Consider the following 18,818-nt stretch of genomic DNA (forward strand, 5'->3'; position numbering starts at 1 on the left):
CTACTTTGTTCTTTTTCATTGGGGAAATTTTACAACTGCAGCGTTGTAAAATACTGTGGAATACAATTGTAACCCACATCGCAGTTCTGGCGCTGCAGAAACGTGCCGGTACCGAGGAGCTTACTCCTGGCAATGAGCAATACGCGTGCGAGATTCCTGGGTGTTTACTGCCAATAAAACAGTTCCGACAGAGGCCGGGTGGAGCAGGATTGCACCCAGGATATCCAGGCGGGAGGGAGCCGACTCGATGGTGCGGCGCGGGCGGCGGGGCGCTCTGGGCGGCCGCTCTGCTCTCTATGGTGCGATGGGAGGAGCGGCGGGGCACGGCGGGCGGCTCCGGCCCGGCGGTCCTGGCGCCTTCGGCGAGCACCATGTCGCCTCCGAAAGGTGAGGGCGGCGGCGCGGGGCACCCGGCGGGTTCCGCGGCTCCCAGAGGGCGACAGGGCCGGAGAACGGGGACAATTCCCACCCCCTGGCAAGAGGAAGCGCGACCCGCGCGCCGACGGCTCCCCCCTTCCTCCCCCGCGCCAGAGGGAGTGGAACTGTCCTCCCCGCTGCGGGCTGCGGCGCCGGGCGCCTCCACCGCGGGCTCAGGGGGTGGAAGGAAAGGGCTGCGCGGGGTCGCGCCGGGGAGGGGCTCTCCCCGCCTGCCTTCCCGACCCCCCCGCTCTCCTCCCGCTGCCCAGCCGCTTCTCTCCGCAGTGTGGGGCCGCTGCTTCCCGGCGTGTGGGCCGCCGGTGCTCCCGGTTCGGGGCTCTCCGGGGCGCCTCCGCCTTCAGGATGAGCGGCAGCCGCGTCTCCCCCGCCGCCGGTTCCGGCTCCGGGAGAGTCCGAACGTGGCGCAGCATGGTCGGGGCTTATCCCGAGGTGCAGGTGGTCAGTGCACAGGGACATCCCCTGCTCCTACCCTGCGGGCACCGCCGGATCAAGGTGTCTGTTGGGATATGCTTAGGCTGGACATTAGGAGGAATTTCTTCACAGAAAGGGTGATTAGACATTGGAATGGTTGCCCAGGGAGGTGGTGGAATCACTGTCTCTGGAGGTGTTTAAGGAAAGACTGGATGTGGCACTTAGTGCCATGGTCTGGTTGACATGATGGTATTAGGTCACAGGTTGGATTCGGTGATCTCAGAGGTCTTTTCCAACTCAGTTGATCCTGTGATTCTCCGTGATTCTGTGTGCAACGAGGCCAGAGCGCCGGTGGTCCCAAAGCCAGAACCCTCGAGCAAGCCAGGAGGGCTTAAATCCATCAGGAAGGCAACGCCTGCCCCTCTGCTGGCTTCCCCCATGGAGAGCCTTGCACAGGGCTCTCCAGCTCTTGAGGCCAGGAAGGGTGAGGAGCAGGAGGGATCCCTGCAGTGTGTACCGGGCACCCATTGCCTCAGGTGCCCAGGCAGAGTTGTGCTCCCTATGCCAGGCTTGGCCTTGGCTGCATCCCAGGAGCCCTGGTGGAGCCGTTAGATGAGTTGTGGAGATGTGTGGGAGGCCCGTGCTTATACCCTGAGGCTTTTGGCCTGTCTGGTCCCTTTTGCTGGAAATCATTTCATCCAAGTGGGATCTACAGGGAAAGAAACAACAGCTTCTTTCAGCTCTTTCAGCTCTTACTTTCTTTAGGCTGTTATAAGTTCAGATTTGTCAGGAGAAGATATGGGTGCCCCAAAGGTGCTTTCCTTCTCCTCCCTGCGCTGCACTGGTACTGATGCAGACACGTGAGCCAGGCTGGAGAAATGTCGAAGCTGAAAACTAGCTGCAGATACCTTTTCACATAATGCTAGAACTATCCCGTCTAGATACTAGATTCATTATGTCCAAATTATGCATTTGGTTTACCTAAGTTTGCAAACCATTGCCAAATTGGGACATTTATTTATTTTTTTAAATAGTAGTTAATAGAGGCAGGGATTAAATTCAGTTTTAGTTCATGTGTCAAAACACAGTGTTAATATGATTTCTGTAAGCACTAAAACATCATTAGAAAATACATTTTTGTAAAACTAGACTGGGTTAGTTGTATTTCCTGGTTGTTATGCCCTTGGATTCCCACTGCCCCTCCCCACAATCCAAATGTAATTTTAAAACTGGATTACAGCTTGTAAGTCTCTTCTAAGCATTGTTAGTCCAAAAATTAATTGGCTCTACCTTTTAAAAGTGGTTACTGACGTGGGTAAGATTTTTATCTGTAAGGAAGTAGCTAATTTAAATGATTGCAGCAGCAGCAGGTATTAACTGTACCTTGCAGAAATGTTACACAATTGAAGACATTGCTGGCTTGAAAGAAACATGAACCAAAACACTGGTTGCACTGGATTCAGCAACTCATTCCCATATTAAATGAGCAGAGTTATTACAAATCTTCTTATCTTGTAGCTCATTCCCTGTTCAGCAGAGGATCATAAACTTACAGCAATTAAAGTAAGTTTTTTTTAGGATGTTCGGAAAACAACAGATAGTGGCCCAAAAGGTGCTGCTGAATGACCAACATCCACAGGACAGATGCCAAATATAACAGAATAATCTACCAGTTTGAAAGATAGTTTTGTGGAAGCCACACATTTGCTGATGTGTTGTGGTCGTGCTTCTGTGCAGAGAAGTCTGTTTGAAGTCGTGCTCTTTTCTCTCTCTTGGTTCAGATGCAGGATTAGCCGTTCTCTGATGTGGGACTGAACTGGCATAGCCTGGCCATATCTACCCAATGGAACTCCCAGGCCTCAGAGGAGACTCGTATGAAAAACTGCCTTGTGCCAGTAGACCTGGGACAGACTAACTCCCAAATTTTGCAGGATAGTTGTTGGCTGAGGGCAAAACAGTTACAAGAATTGCTACTGTTGTAGGAGTATAGCAGTGGGGAAGGCAGAGGGGATAATGCAGATGATACATAGTCCTTATGTGGTTTAGTTTGCTCAAGTAACCATAACCTTAGTGTTTTCCACAGTGAGTTTTTCAAGAAAGCCCTTTGTGTAAAGTCCCATCACCATTCTGAGCAAAACTCTTCCTTTACTAAGTTAGGTGGAAAATAGGGCTGAAGGAAATGCTGCCTTAATTGTTAAGATTTGCTAGACTGATTCCCTTCTTTGCTGATACTGAACCTTTCCTCTCTCTTTGCTTTTGCTTATCTGCTGGTTCTCTGTCAGACATCAGTATATTACGTGGAGAGGATCAGCTGCCATTTCAGAACGAGCTCCTACTGTCAGCTAAAGAGCAGGAAAGCACAGAAAGACTTTTTGATTACTATTAGATAGATATTAATGTATGATTAATTTTTCTAGAAGGCCAGAGAGCATCTTATTTTCAAACACCTGGAATTCCTATACAAGCTTCTTCGAGAAGGCTTTAAAATTTAACTAAAACTTTTTTATGGGAAGTGTTTCCCAACATTGTAGTTATTGTATGCTGCCAAAGTGTGTGTTTGTTACAGCCCTCCCCCCATTTCAGTTCTTAAATTAAAATGAGGGCCGTGCTGAGCTGTCATCTCTGTTTTCTTTCAGAAAATGTCAGCTTACTGTTCAAGCTGTACTGCCTCACAGTGATGACCCTGGTGGCTGCCACGTACACGGTCGCATTGCGGTACACGAGGACAGTGGAGACAGAACTCTACTTTTCAACCACGGCTGTGTGCATCACTGAAGTTATCAAGTTGTTCTTGAGTGTGGGCATCTTGGCTAAGTAAGTGTGGGAATGCTAATCAGTACTTTGAAAACAGGTCCTTGCTTCTAGCCTCAGCTTCTCAGGTACTAAAGTGCAGATACAGTTGAGAATGTGGCAGGATAATCAATGCTGAGGAAGGGTAATTTCAGAATGGGTTAGTGACCTCCTCAACTGAAACTGCTTTGCAAACAGCACAATATTCAGGTGTGTCCTTTCTGCATATTTTCTGGTTTTGTATGCTTTGGAATCGGTTCAAAATGTCAGCACGAATTATCCACAATCTTTTGGGTCTTTAAAATGTTGGTGTAGATGAAAGTTGGACTGTGAGCCATTGTCTGTTGAGTTACATAAAATTTTAAAGTTCCTACTCATAAATTTTCCCAAACAATGTTATGGACAGATATTTTGCTGTCTCTATTAGTCTGGCAAACCAATGCTGAAAGACTGTGGACAGAAAATATTAGTTTCTGTAATCCCAGACTGCTGCCAAGAACTAGAACCTTAGTCCACGCGTAAGCATCCGAAGTAGAGAGGCCATCAGTCTGCTGTGTTTTCTCTCTGCTTCCCTGTGCTACATCCTTCCTAGGAAGACTCTTTATATTCTGGACTGATCCAAAAGCCTGGTTCTTGCCACTGTGGTAGAATTTGTTCTTTTACCGTCTCTGCCTGTTTTGTTGTGGCTTTTGGTACATCAGAAGTCTGGCTGTTATATGCTAGAGGAACATGAAATCACATGATATACTTCAGATCTTCATCAGATATTTTCAACTTAATATCCAAATGGCATTTTATTTGCATTAGTGGTGAGACAATATCTGAATTTGGTAAGGCAGCTGTGGCAAACTGTCTTTTGTTTAACCTTTCGTTAAATGGAAGGTGTTAAAAAAGGCAAGTGTAAGCAGTGGCAAATTTCTATTTTTATGCACCCTGGGCTTCTCACTCTGTCAGCACAAAATGCTGGCAGAAGCATCTCTGCTGACACGTGGTTGTGCTGTGGTTCTCACTGTTGTGACCAGTGTGGAGACTATAGCAGCCTGTCTTTCCCAATGGTGAGGGACCTGTGTGGCATTTGGTAGCCTCACCTGTGTGTATAATTTGTCAAATCTTGTGTACTTGGGCCCCAAGCTATTTATAGTATAGCAGAGAGGCCTAGTTCAGCAATGTAAGCTATCCCTTTTGTTAAGGGTTTGTACAAACAGTCTTTTTGCTTGAAATAATTAAAATCAAAATTACTTTTAACTCAGAAAGAAGTCTGTTTTGTTTATGTTTTTAGAACAGCCCCGCAGAGCCAAAAATCCATGTAGCCCATCATTCTCCCTTTGGCAGCAGTCAGCAGAGGGTGCTTAGAATAGAAGTGTAGACAACAGGGAAGCACAGGCTGAGCTTTCCTTAACTAGTGGCAGAAGCTTATGGAGTGCCCATCCTGGATGCTGTGTGCTCTGTGTGATTGTCCAGTTTATTTTTGAAATGCTAGTCCCTACTGTATCTGTGAAGTGACTTTTGCAATTTAATTACATGCTATATGAAAAAGTACTTTTTAATAAACACCTTATCTAGCAGTTTCACTGGACTCTGTTGTCTTGTGTTGACAGATGTCATGAATAATCTTTTCTCCTTCATTTAGCTTTTCATATCTCTAAAGATCTGTGTTTTCATCACTCATTTATTTTCTGAGCCAGGACTCTTAGGTTAATTTTACTGTGATCATCCTAGTACCCATCCCTACAGCATTTCCAGTATAGTTACATCCCTTTTGAAACAGAATCCAGAGCATGCTTGTATTCAGAATGGGAACATGCCGTGGCATTAGGCAGAGGGGTGAAGGTGCTTTCACTCTTGACCTTGGTTCTTTTCCTGAGGATTTGTAGCATTTTGCTGATTTCACTCAACGCAGCTAAACCTTGAGCTGACATCAGCAGAGAGCTACTCTCATAATTTTTACAGGTGCCCACAGCTAGATTAGAGATGGTTCTGTATTTAGGGTTGTCATTTCCTACAGTTCTTTCTTATTTATTGACAACTGAGCTTTATTTACCAATTAAAATGGGAAGAATCTGATTCACTGAGTTGTTCAGAGGTTATAACATCTATTCTGATCTGGTCAGTAGTGGGGTTTTTCTTTCCATAGTTGAGATGGAGATGGGCACCAGCAGACACTGTTCATCAGGCCATGTTCACCTCTTCCCAGTAGGATGTCCTGCATGCTGGTGGGTCCAGATGCTCTTCTTTGCTGTCCAGGTAACTGAGCTGTTTCTCAGATGGCAAAGGATCCGGTGATTTTTGCTTAGTGTAGTGAGGGACTCTTTGGCAACTATTGAAAGTTTCCTTTTGGATATCACAGATAATTGAGTATTACTAGCAAACTTTGCCAATTTGCTAGTAACCTAATTTTTAGACCACTTATGAATATGCTGAACAGCACCAATTCCAGCATAGTTTCCTTCTATGTCTCCTTTACAGCTTCCTTCAGTTTTAAATCCTAACCAATTTGTCTCACCCAAGGCAAGGTGCCTTTGTAGTGTAATAACCTGTCAGAAGAGTCACCTGTTTTTTCTGTACAGTAGGATACATTTGGGTGGGTACCTGTTCTTTCTGAAACCATCAGCACTGATAACTGCAGTATGCAGGATACTGGAGTACAACTCTTGCATTGTTCTGCAGAATTTGTTTTCTTACATATTATTACATGATGCCTTCACTGTATTTACTTTTAAGGTATATCCCAGAAGGCACATTGAATGGATGAATGCCAAAAGATTGTCTTTCAAAAGAGAAATTTATGATAGTTTAGGCTGTGTTAGTTGTTAACTCGACTGTACTCTCAATTTATCGTACTTAAAGTCCTACTCACCATCAGGTAATAACACTTTCTACATTCTTATCTGGTACATAATTGCTTAGCAGTAGATGAAGAAACGTAGAGCTGATTTGCAAACTCTAATTTTAACTTCACCTTTTCTAACAAATGCATGTTTCTGTTGCAGAACAGATTGTTATTAGTATCTCTCACCTATTCATACCCACGAATTGGCTTTAGGTATGGGGTAATGAATTTATGAAAGGGGGAGTGGCTTTAAACTGAAAGAGGGTAGATTTAGATTAGATATTAGGAAAAAATTGTTTACTGTAGGGCTGGTGAGGCTCTGAAACAGGTTGCCCAGAGATGTGGGCATCTAGAAGTGTTCAAGGCCAGGTTGGATAGAGCTCTGAGCAACCTGGTCTAGTGAAAGGAGTCCCTGCCCATGGCAGAGGGATTGGAACTAGGTGATCTTTACAGTCCTTTTTTTTCTAACCTGAACCATTCTACAAAGAAAATTGACTATGTTTTTAAATTCAAATCTAGACCAACTTCAAGAATGCTGAATTCAAACTAGATAATTTTTTATTTTCATATCTGATATTGCAGTGTACCTCTTTGGGCACCTTATTTTATCAGCTGTACATGGAGACTTATTTTGAATTCTTTTTTGATCAAGTAGATTTAAATCTATATCTGCATGATCTTTGTACTGAATTCAATTTATACTTGGAGATTCTTGATAAGTGCATGCTTCAGAAAGCACATCCACTGCACAGATGAGCTATTAGATAGTTTTCTCAAAAACTAAAGTGAAGATGGTGGTTATTAGACATGTGTTATTCTTTATTGCTGAAATTTGATGCTAAAAGTGTAAGGAGACAGAAACTACTATTGCTGCTGTGATTTGACTTTAAATGTGTGATCAGCTAATTCACTGAGCATGGTCTGGAACAAAAGCAGGTATAGTTTAAATATAATTTTCTTTTTTGACAGCCTACCTCAGTATCAATGAATAGAAGAAGCTATTATGGTGTGGTATTTTTTGACTTCTTACTTTCATGGAGTAGAACTGTGTCTGTGCTAATTCTATTTTATTTATAGCTAGACATTTGAGATAGAAGCACTTCAGTCCAGCTGTACTTGGGTATTACCAGGTTTTCTTATATATCTTATCTCCCATTTATAATAATATAATATATTAAATTTACTGAGGAATAAGTAAATGAAAAATTTTGCCTATAATATAACATTTTATGCAGTTCTGTATCTACTGCAACTAACTGTGGTGAGCTGTAGCATGAGCTTTCCCCCTTGTATTGCAAACTTTGCTTGAAGTGTCCAGAGATTTCCTTGTCATGATTGTTCCCTCTGTCCAGACATGTCTTGGCTTCTATGTGTGCTCTGTGTTATGGCAAAATGGCAAAAAGAATCCCTTGCAGCTTCCTGTATAAAGACTGCTCACCCTATACAGGGGGGAAAAAAGAAAGAAAAGGAGGTATAGGTGCAGGTATGTGCTTGTTGTGAGGCAGGAAAAAAGGCAAGGAAGGAGAGAAACTTCGATGGAATGATAGTGAGAAGTAAAGTCTAAAAATCTTTAGAGAGGAAAAGTTTGAGAACCTGGAGCACAGTGTCAGGGGTTGGTCAGGAAAGGAAAATATGCCAAAACAAGGTGGTTAATGAAAGAGTCTGGGGCATAGAGGGATTGCTAATTTTGTTAACTGCTCATAAGAGTTTGGGACAGATAGATGATGTACATTGTGGAAAAAGAAGCTGGGACATGGTTAAAGTATGGGGAATTGGGCTTCTGGAGTGCTAAGGAGGTTGTGAGCTATTTGTTCATATCTGTGTGCAATAGAAGCACAAGGAGAGTTAAATTTAAGAGCAGTACAGGTTGCAAGTTGAGAGGCCTGTGTGAGGACAGGAGTGATTTTGGATGTTGGTATTTGTTAGTGGCCAAGCAAGAGAAGATTGGAAAGGGGGGCCATGGGACTTGCAGAGAACTGGAGAGAGGACTGGAGCAGCAGTGACAAGTAAGCAGCAAATGCCAGATTGATGTACAAATGATAAGGGAGAACTAGGAATGCAGAGATCTGATGTAAAACCTTGGTAACAAACCACAAATGGGGACAGCAGCAAGAAGCAATATATTCTTTCCCATTGCCTGCTCTTTCACACACTGTAGTTACCTGAAGGACATATGTGAAATGCAAGGCCACAGGGCCACCACATGCCCTGCCAGACCTCTTCACGTGTGTGCTGGTGCTGGTCCAGCATCTCCCACAGCACATGTGAGAAGAGGAACCCATGGCTGCCTGAGGAATGAGAGGTGTTTCCAGCAGAGTACTGTGGAATGGTACAATCCTTTTTGGCTGTACTGTGAGGTCCAGTTTAAAGGGAATCTGGAAAACCATGGACATTTGACATCACACACAATATAGCCAATTGAAAAGGGGAGATACGAACCATATCCTTCTGTTCCACTGCCTGTATTGACCCACTGCCTTTAGTAACTTACTGTTACAGTATTCATTGTGGTTGTTTACTTTATAACACATTAATGGATCTAACTTCTCATTCCAGAAGGGTTTTCTACTTGTTGAGAACCTCACTGGTTTTTTGCCAGTTAATTTTTTTTTAATGAGCAGAAGGTACAACTGATTGTTGAGAACACATTTTCAGCCTTCCCAACGGATTCACTGATTTGATTTCTGTTTTAAAATACCAGTTTAAGAGAGCCCTCTGTTATGCTAATATTATATTTTGCAGAGAAACTGGAAGTCTGGCAAGGTTAATAACATCTTTAAAAGAAAATGTATTTGGAAGTCCTACAGAATTGCTAAAATTAAGTGTTCCATCTTTGGTGTATGCTCTTCAAAACAATATGGCGTTTGTGGCTCTTAGCAACTTGGATGCAGCAGTCTACCAGGTAATACACATTTCTGTCAGTAACTGATCTGTAAATACATTTCTCTTTACTGGTTCATGAGGCACATGTGCCTGGCACACAGTATTCTCTTTAGCCTCACTGTTAAAAGCCAAACCATGCTTTGTTATATTCAGAGAGTGCACTCTGCTGTAGAGCTGTTTCCTGAGCTAACCACTCGCTGCTGGAGTCATTTCAAATTCACTTTGTTGTAACTGGCAAAATTGGTACAAAACGCCAAGGATCTGTAGGAATTCAATGAATATAAAAATTGGTCACTCTTTAGTTAAATTTTCTATTTTATTTTCTTGTTTTGGAGGAGTTTATAAAACCACATCCTCTACACTACGTTCCTGTCTTCTTTAGGTGACGTACCAGTTGAAGATCCCTTGTACAGCTTTATGTACAGTCCTGATGCTGAACCGTACCCTCAGTAAGTTGCAGTGGTTCTCTGTGTTCATGCTGTGCGGTGGTGTTACCCTTGTTCAGTGGAAACCTGCTCAGGCTACAAAAGTACAGGTAAGAGTTTGTATTTTGCCTAATCAGATGGAGAATAAATTTCATCTGTACCTCGTATTTCACTTCACAGCAGCTGGGATGAAGGTAGAGTTTCTTGCATTCCACACAGCAGTATCTGTTTCCTATTTCCAGCCACTTCAGGTACAACATATCCACTAGTTTGATCACTGGCTTTCACATTTATGGTGTGCCAGTTCAGGCAGGCTTGTGGTATTGCTCCGGTCTCACTTGTTGGAAAGGCAACTGATTGCTACAATTAGTATTAATTACCACAGACATCATAATCGGTCTAATGCATCGTCCTAGGAGTGTCTGAGTAATAGATTGTTTCCAGCAGTTGGCCCTGGTAACTTTGTAATTGTTGGAGCAGAGAACTTGGAATCAAAGCACTGGGCGGAATTAGGAGAGAAACTCCAGTGCTGTGTGGGTATGTCATTTAAACACACCCTTCAGAGGCACTGACCTAATCCCATTCTGGGAAGAAACAAGTGTCTCCTGTTTCTTTGGTATTAGTGGGAAAGGCCGTGCTGCTGGGAATATTGGGCACTGCAAGAGTACCCACAGAAAATGAAATGCCACACAGCTGCACCGAGGTCCTCTGAAGGACAGCCCTCGATAAGCAAGTACATCTTATACTGCAGTGAAATGCTAATAGTTTTGCTGTACCTAACAGCGTAGCTCTGTGTCCTGGTTTTGGCTGGGATACAGTTAATTTTCTTCCTAGCAGCTGGTTCAATGCTGTGTTTTGGATTTAGTATGAGAATGATGCTGGTAGCACACTGATGTTCCAGTTGTGTCTAAGTAGTTCTTACCCAAAGTCAAGGACATTTCAGTGTCTCCTGCTCTGCCAGTGAACAGGGACACAAGAAGCCATGAAGGAGCATGGCCAGGACAGCTGACCTGATACTGCCATGATACCATGGAGTATCATACCCAGTATATAAACTGAAGGACTTGTCCAGGAGAGGCCAATTGCTGCTTGGGATGGCCTGGGGATCGGTCAGGAGGTGATGAGTAATTGTCTTGTGCACCACTTGATTTCCTTGGATTTTATCTCTCTCTCTCATTTTGTTGCTATTAGAATTATAACTATATTTTATTTTTATATAATTATTAAACTGTTCTCATATCAACCCACAAAGTTTACCTTTGGTTTTCAATTCTCCTCCCCGCCATGATGGTTTGGGGGAATTAGTGAGGGGCTAAATGGTGCTTAGTTGCTGGCTGGAGCTAAACCATGGCACCCTGGAACCAATTATTGTAAATTAATGAAGTGTTGTATCCTTTTTAAAATAATGGTTGATGTTGCAGGTGGAGCAGAATCCATGGCTAGGGTTCGGAGCGATTGCTGTGGCTGTATTGTGTTCGGGATTTGCAGGTATAGTATTATTTCTGTACCTGGCTTACATCAAAAGGACTGGAGAGCTCACAAGGTTCAAAACAGAACATTCCATGTTCATTAACTGTCTTTGTGGATTAGTTTATCCTCTCTGCCCATAGTTATCTTCTGCTTGCAGTAATTGTGACAGATTCATGACATGATTATTCTCGGTGGCAAGCAAATGACTAAGAACATGTACTATTGGTTTTAGATGATACAACTGAGAAGGCTGGTTTGCAAGAGAAAGTGTCTTTCAAATGCTTAGAATAACACTGTAGGGAACATCCATAATCACTCTGTACAATTAATTGATGTTTGCTTTACAAACACACAAACTACTTGCATTTTTTTTACAAGGGGAACTGAGCTCCTCACTCAGTTCTTGCACCAGCTCAGCCTCAAAATAAACTTTGCCATAGTCCTGTAGGTGGTAAATCTAACTGAGATGCAGAGGGAGCATGAGTAAGGCAGAGAGGTAGATGAGTAGGAGGAAGCCTGGATAAACTCCAGGAAGGATTTTGGTTTTCTTTATTTTTGTTTTGTTCTACAACCAGCGTTTCCCCTCAGGGTAGCCTTTTCTCTGGCTTCTGGAAAAAGATACCAAAACTTGAGAACAAGTGAGCCGGTGCTCAGAAACAAGGAAATGCAAATTACTACTTAATTTGACATTTGACTCACAGGGGCATATTTCACTGGCTGTAAACTGGATCCTCCCTTCTCCCTCTGTAAGAAAGCAAGGTACTATTACCCACCTCTAGTACTGTAAAATCCTGCAAGAATAATCTTGTGCTGTGCATAAATGCTCATTACTCATGGAAAACATGCTGGTTGGCAGAAGGAGTAGAGAGTCATTTTTGTTTGCTGTCTTTTCACTGAAACGGGTACTTTGAAGCAGAAATACTAAATAAAACTGTGTAGAGCTCAATCAACTTTTCCTGGAAAGTTATAAATTTCCTCATTTAAATAGATGCTTCCAAGCCACAAGACAATACAGCATTCACAGTGGAGCCTTCAGAGTCTCCTAAAGCTCTCCCGCTTTCTCCGATAACACAGGTCAACAGCTGTGCTTCTAGAGGTCTGCAAATTCAGAGCATTGAAAGGCTGATGCAGGCAGCTTGAGACACTCAGGGCTTTCTTCTGCAAAGGGATTGCAGCCTGTGTGTTTCCTTGCTGACAGCTGAAGCTCAGGGGCAGCTGGGAGGGACAGTGTATTTCATCCGCAGAGCTCCCTGTGCCCTTGGGGCTTTATATGTTGAAAACCTAAATCCTATTCAAATTCTTTTCTTCCTTCCCACACTTACATGAAGCAGTTCTTTTGGCATTAGGCCTTCAGTTTCTGGCCTGGCCATGTTAAGTGGATTTTATTATTCCAGTGAAATCAAAAAAAGTTGTGTGGTTTTGTCCCTCAGAGATGGAAGAGAAGTTTTTCCTTCAAATTGTTGATCTTGTGGTAATTTCCAAGTATCAGGGGCCCCAACAATGCATTGGACAGATATTTAATGGCAAATCCTTTGTGACTTAAAACAGTACTGAAGAGTTAATTTCTCCTAAACAGCCCCCATTCTTTCCTTCATCTTGCCTAGTGGAGTGAATTTTATGTATATTCAGAAATCTGAAAGCATAGTTTATTGGTTTGTTTACTGTTTTCTTAGTTTAGAAATTTTACAAGTATGGTTCATACTCAAGCCAAATTTCTGTTACATTGATTATACCTGATTGTGCTCTGTGGGTCTTCTCAGGGTGGCAGAAATCTCAGGATAATTATTGTGGGTTTTTTAAGGACTGCAGTTATTAACAATACTAGTTTGTTGTTTCAAAAATTTATATTCTTATGAGATAATATCATATTTCCTTGGGATTTTTATTATTTGAACCCCTGAAATATAGATCTGCTCTCTAATTTATTCACCATAAATATTCACTATACTGTATTAAATTATAAATCGCATTTTTCATTAATAAAATCAAATAGCAAGACTTGAAGCTAACTTGGGGGTTTCAGGGTGAGTGTGTGCCTAGGGCTTCTAACTCATAAGTCTTTGTGCCACCTTTGTTTGTTCCATATTCTTGTCTCATATTGTATGAAGGATCCTGGGTGACATTGATAGCAGTAAATGTTTAGTCAGTAGGGCTCTCACCAAAAGGTCATGGAACTGGCTGAGAAGATCTGAGTCCTGTGAACTGCTCTGTCTGTTTTTCAATGTGGAGGAAATTCCAGAGATTTGCAGAGCTCTGGTGGGTGAACAGTGGTTAAAAAAGCCCGTAGTGATGGCCTTGTCAAATGTCAGCCTTTTAGTCTGACACAGTGGAATAATGAAAAAGTGAGGAATTTCAGTAATGCAAAACATAAAAATAATAGTATCATCAGCCTGGTATAATGAACTAGAGCTTTATATTAAAATGAATTCCACTTCCTCAAAACCACTTTGTAGTTTCAATTAGTAGAAGGCCTCGGTTTTGATTTGCTCTTGTAGACCCCTGAAGCTGTGGTTTCAGAACAATGCTGCCAAGTGCTCAGCAAGCACAAGGCTTCTGAGGAATTTTCAGTTTTGGCACTGAGGTAATATAGCCCCCCCCCTCCCCATTTTAGTTTTTTCTGCTTGTAATGAATGAGTGATTTAGGTTGTTTGCTCAAAGAATCACTGTCAATGACATCAGTAAAAGCAGGTTTAACAGAAAAGTGCGACAAATTTTGTTGGCAAGGCTCACTCTGCTGCTTACTAGGTGGTTAAAGCACACAGAGAAAAACTGGACTAAAATCAATCAATCTGAAACTAAAATCAAGCTAAAATTAGTCTCCCCATGGAGACTGGGGATGGAAAAAAGGTAAAGGGAAAGTGTAAGGATAAAAAGGAATGAGGAACACCCTCCTGTTGGGTCACAAGGTTCAAAGTGTATCCCTTGCCAAACTTAGTCCCCGATTTGACCAATGGTTTAGGCCTAAAGGTTTTAACTGCATTTAAACTTTATGGCCTAATTTAAACGATTTAACAACAGATTCTATAGAGTTAACTACAAGCACAACAGTAACTCACTTGTAGGCCTAACTTGCTTACAAATCTAAAGTACTTGAGAGTCTAAGAGAGCAACATTCATAGTACATTTACTATAGGATATTCACACTCATACAGACCTAAAGGAGTTTGTACAAGGTATTCACCCGTGATAAAATTTCCCTTTGGTTCAGTGAAGTACTCACATTGGATGCCTTTGCATCTTCTCAGCAGGCGAAGGGTTGAGCCTCGAGGAGGGGGGGTATCAGCCCAGGATCCATCGCTGGCATTCGGTGATGGTCCTCCCAGTATGGCAAACTTGGGAGTTTGGTAGCTCTGAAAGGTGTCCTGCTCAGAGGGAGATTGCTGTGCTCTAAAATTGCTCCAAGTTTCTAGGGCTGTTCATTAAAAAACAGGAGCTCGTTAGACAGCACTAGTTCCTGGGAACAGACTGTTTCTGATAAGCTCAAGAGGAGCTCAGCTCAGGTGCTGTTCATCAAGGCCAAGGCCTAACAAGCATTTCTGAGATCATAGTGCAGCCCTGGCATGGGGGATGGGGAGTGTTTTACCACCACACTGCAAAGCATCCCAGTGGAGAGGAAAAAATGTTCTCCATCTTACTGAAATACATAGATATTTTATCCCATTATTATTATTATTATTATTATTATTATTATTATTATTATTATTATTATTATTATTATTATTATTGTTATTATTATTATTTTATCTCATTGTTAAAATAATGAGTGCCAAGGTGAAATGCTTTTTTCTGGTATAGAATTGTGCAGAAGAAACTGCTGGCCAGAAGCCTGGCACATCAAACAGAAATGAGTAGTGGCCTCAATGGTCCATAAGGTTCATTGTTACATCTGTAAAGAGAAACAGAATCTATTTTTGGTGTTACATACCCATTATAATGATCCTGTTATAGAAGACAGATTTTAGCAGGATGTGTTGGGTCCTCGGCACTGGGAGCTTCTGTGAAACTCATCAGTCTGTAGGACGAGTTGATTCCAGTAGTCTTGTCTGGTTTTAAAATGTACTAAAGCACGAATAATTAAGGATGACACTTGGTCTCATTGAAATGTTTTTGCTTTTTGTTTGGTTTTTTTTTCAGGAGTTTATTTTGAGAAGGTCTTAAAGAGTTCAGATACTTCCTTGTGGGTGAGGAACATTCAGCTGTACTTATCTGGGATTGTAGTGACTTTAGTCGGTGTGTACATGTCAGACGGAGCCCAAGTTATGGAGAAAGGGTTTTTCTATGGCTATACATACTACGTCTGGTTTGTCATCTGTAAGTATCTTGTGGTTTTAGAATCTTGATACACTGTTTTTCTTTTTTAACACTGATATAATCGATTACAGGAAGCTACAAGTTCAGTCTGACACACTTTCTCCTGTGTTTTGAGGGATTTTATTTAAAAGTATAATTTTCTTGGAAATTATTCACTTAGCTTAAAATTGTGCTGAAACAGCAGTCTAAATAACTGATTAGCAGTAGATCATCTTTAAATGAGTCATGTCTGATTTACTGGATGCCCTGTAGACATCCCATTCCACTGCATTAAATCACCAGTTAGGAGAATGTAGCCCAAACAAAAAGAGCACACTGGTGGAGTAAAATGCATAATTTCAAGAGTGACCTACTGCACCTGTACTAATAGTAACACATTATCTGTTTCCCAGTTCTTGCCAGCGTAGGTGGCATCTACACTTCGGTCGTGGTTAAGTACACAGATAACATTATGAAAGGCTTTTCTGCAGCAGCAGCCATTGTTCTCTCTACTGTGGCATCAGTCATCCTCTTTGGCCTCCAAATAAGTAAGTGCTTTTTTGCCTTTAATTTGACAGCGTGTGCATGTTTCCTGCCTGCCCAACCCACTGTGCACAGTTCACACCAAAGCCAGTGTTTTTGCCTCCTCTCAGTTGTTCTGGTTTTAACTTCCAAGTCTTCTCCAGAACACCTCTACACTAATGCACCATCATCCCTGTTCTGTTGCACAAGATGCCTGATGATCCTATACTTCCAAAGGCATTCATGGTTTATTCTTTCAGAGGCAGCTACAATTTCAAACAGAAAGTTTCTTTCTAATTTAAAGAGCTTTATTGATGCATCACTTTGTGATGCAGTTTAATATGTGATGTAGCTGTTTACCTGGGACTGCTGTTGCTAAGTTATCATTTCTTGTTGGGTTTAGTACAGCCACTGCCAAATTAGTTCCTCAGCTCTTTCTTCAAGTGCTTTACACATCCCTGTTAAGTTACACCCACTACTGTGTTAGCTTTTACCTTCCCCATTTGCTGTGGACACCACCACATGAGAGCAAGTTGAGCAGCAGCTGGAGTCGTGACTGATGTGGTGAATTTTTTGTGAGAGGAAACAGCAGATTGCTCTGGGCTGTTCTGCAACTACAAAGGATTTTCTCCCTGACCAAGCCTCTGTCTGGTACTGTGCCCAGTATCTCCCACTCAGTCCTTCACTGTTTAGTTGTGGGTATTGCTTACTTTTCTACCTTAATGCAAAGATGGCGTGGCAACATGGTGGAAAAACTAGCTTTCTGATGTAGAATTAGTGAGACAAAACTTAAGGAAAGCTTGCATAAGGAGGAAACCATTAGTGTTTGGCTGAAAAAGAGCATCATAAAGCAAGGGATGGAAAAAAAACCCACCTGGTTTTAAAAGCTCACTTGGGCAGAGCATTTTCTTGATGGTTGACACAAATCAAACCTGGACTAGTGACCTTTCTGTGAAACTCTCATTAAAGTGTTTCTTAACCCCATCTAAATCACAGAATTACAGAATATGCTGAGTTGGAAGGGACCCACAAGGATCATCAAGTCCAATTCCTAGCCCTGCACAGGACCATCCCCAAGTGTCACACCATGTGCCTGAGAGCATTGTCCAAACGCCTCTTGAACTCTGTCAGGCTTGGTGACCACTGTGACCACTTCCCTGGGGAGATTGTTCCAGAACCCAACCACCCTCTGGGTGAAGAACCTCTTTCTAGTATCCAGCTTAAACCTCCTGTGACACAACTTCAGGCTATTCCCTTGGGTCCTATCAGTGGTCACCACAGAGAAGAGATCAGTGTCTACCCCTCTTCTTCCCCTCAGGAGAAAGTTGTAGACTGCAATGAGGTCTCCCCTCAATCTCCTCTTCTCCAGGCTTAAAAGACCCAGTGACCTCAGCCACTTTTCATACAGCTTCCCCTCAAGGCCCTTCACCATCTTAGTTACCCTCCTTTGGACACTCCCCAATAGCTTAATATCTTTCTTATATTGTGGTGCCCAAAACTGCACACAATATTCAAGGTGAGGCCTCACCAGTGCAGAGCAGAGCGGGACAGTCACCTTCCTTCACCAGCTGGTGATGCTTTGCCTGATGTGGAAAGGCAAATAAGATGTGTTATCACGGGCTACTTTATTACATCCACTGGTTTTTTATCACTAAGTTTATTGTAACATAAGCCTGTCCAGGTGGCACCTGGAACTGCAGGAGATGCTTCATTCTTGCTTTTATGACCATCACTATGTTCTTGCTGATATGAGACTAATTGGAATGGTGTGGGGATTGTAAACTCAAGAGTTCCCAGTGACAGAGGATAAAGCTAGATGCTGTGTATTAATAGCCTGTTGTTCTGTTTAGAATAACTTCAATACTGTCATTCAGATATTGTCATAACTTACATAGCTTGCTGAAGGTTTCTGCTTATATGAATGTGTTTATTTAAACTATTTTGTCTCCTTTCAGCTGTTACCTTCTCCCTGGGTGCTCTCCTGGTGTGTATTTCTATTTACCTCCATGGATTACCTCGACAAGACACCACAAAAATCCAGACCTCAGAGATTAAGAGCTCAAAAGAGAGACTTGCTACTGTGTGACATTGTCCATAAAAATGGACAAAAGAAAAAACAGACTTTAAAAAAACCTTGACTTTTTTTAAAAATTAGCCTTAAGCTAGTCATGAAATGGTTTAAGTGGGACAGACTAAAAGCAGAAGTTATATGTGGAGTTTCCAGTGGTTGATACTGAGGCTACGCTGCATCTGAGGAGCTGCCTGGGTTTTTATGGAAGGTATTCTTCATTCACATCGACAATGAAGAGTCTCATTTACAAGGAAAACTCAATGAAGGAGCTGATCACTCAATTGTATATAATGTTTATAATAGAGGCAAATTGGTTCTTTGTGCATTTGATAAACTGTCTTGCCCTTTGAGGGCAGAAATGCCTGAAAGCTTCATAAAAAAAAACTATTAAAAAGAGCAATTACTGCCAGCATTTTCTCTTAAAATACTTGGCAACTGTAGTTTGATTAATGACAGGAAAAGTTTTTCTTCTAGGTGATAGGTACGAGACAACACAACTCTACTGGGAATAACCATGCTCTGAGCATCACTTACCTAGGAGTGATTAGAGGTAGCACGTACTGTATAGTTTATAAGGTCAGAGTGAAAGACAAGTGTTTCTCTGAAGTTGTGGATTTCCTTTCACTTTTCAAATGTTTTTTATACCTGCTGTAGCTGGTAGAGGGATCTTCTATGTGTTGTACAGGGG

The 18,818-nt window shown here is 42.2% G+C and overlaps 1 protein-coding gene across 2 annotated transcripts; it reads left to right on the plus strand.

Moving 5' to 3' along the window:
• Positions 1–167: 167 nt before the first annotated feature.
• Positions 168–18,524, plus strand: SLC35A1 (solute carrier family 35 member A1). 2 transcript variants are annotated; one of them, XM_051777976.1, is made up of 8 exons: positions 168–387; positions 3,486–3,663; positions 9,212–9,371; positions 9,735–9,887; positions 11,199–11,265; positions 15,382–15,558; positions 15,951–16,085; positions 18,015–18,524. In XM_051777976.1, the coding sequence occupies exons 1-8, from the start codon at positions 297–299 to the stop codon at positions 18,143–18,145; spliced, it is 1,092 nt and encodes a 363-aa protein (XP_051633936.1). In that variant the 5' UTR covers positions 168–296; the 3' UTR covers positions 18,146–18,524. The 2 variants fall into 2 exon arrangements, with proteins under 2 accessions (XP_051633936.1, XP_051633937.1); XM_051777977.1 differs by lacking the exon at positions 168–387 and adding an exon at positions 773–867.
• The last annotated feature ends 294 nt before the right edge of the window (positions 18,525–18,818 follow it).

Source organism: Manacus candei, unplaced genomic scaffold (assembly GCF_025592945.1).
Source record: "Manacus candei isolate 608988 ecotype Guabito, Panama unplaced genomic scaffold, ASM2559294v1 h1tg000011l, whole genome shotgun sequence".
In the NCBI taxonomy this organism is placed as follows: Eukaryota; Metazoa; Chordata; class Aves; order Passeriformes; family Pipridae; genus Manacus; species Manacus candei.

Excerpts from the sequence above, each read along its gene's own strand:
- SLC35A1 (XM_051777976.1), top strand. The coding sequence starts at position 297 with ATGGTGCGATGGGAGGAGCGGCGGGGCACGGCGGGCGGCTCCGGCCCG. Across the intron at positions 388-3,485 it reads CACCATGTCGCCTCCGAAAG|AAAATGTCAGCTTACTGTTC; the intron begins GTGAGGGCGGCG and ends GTTTTCTTTCAG. Across the intron at positions 16,086-18,014 it reads CCTCTTTGGCCTCCAAATAA|CTGTTACCTTCTCCCTGGGT; the intron begins GTAAGTGCTTTT and ends GTCTCCTTTCAG.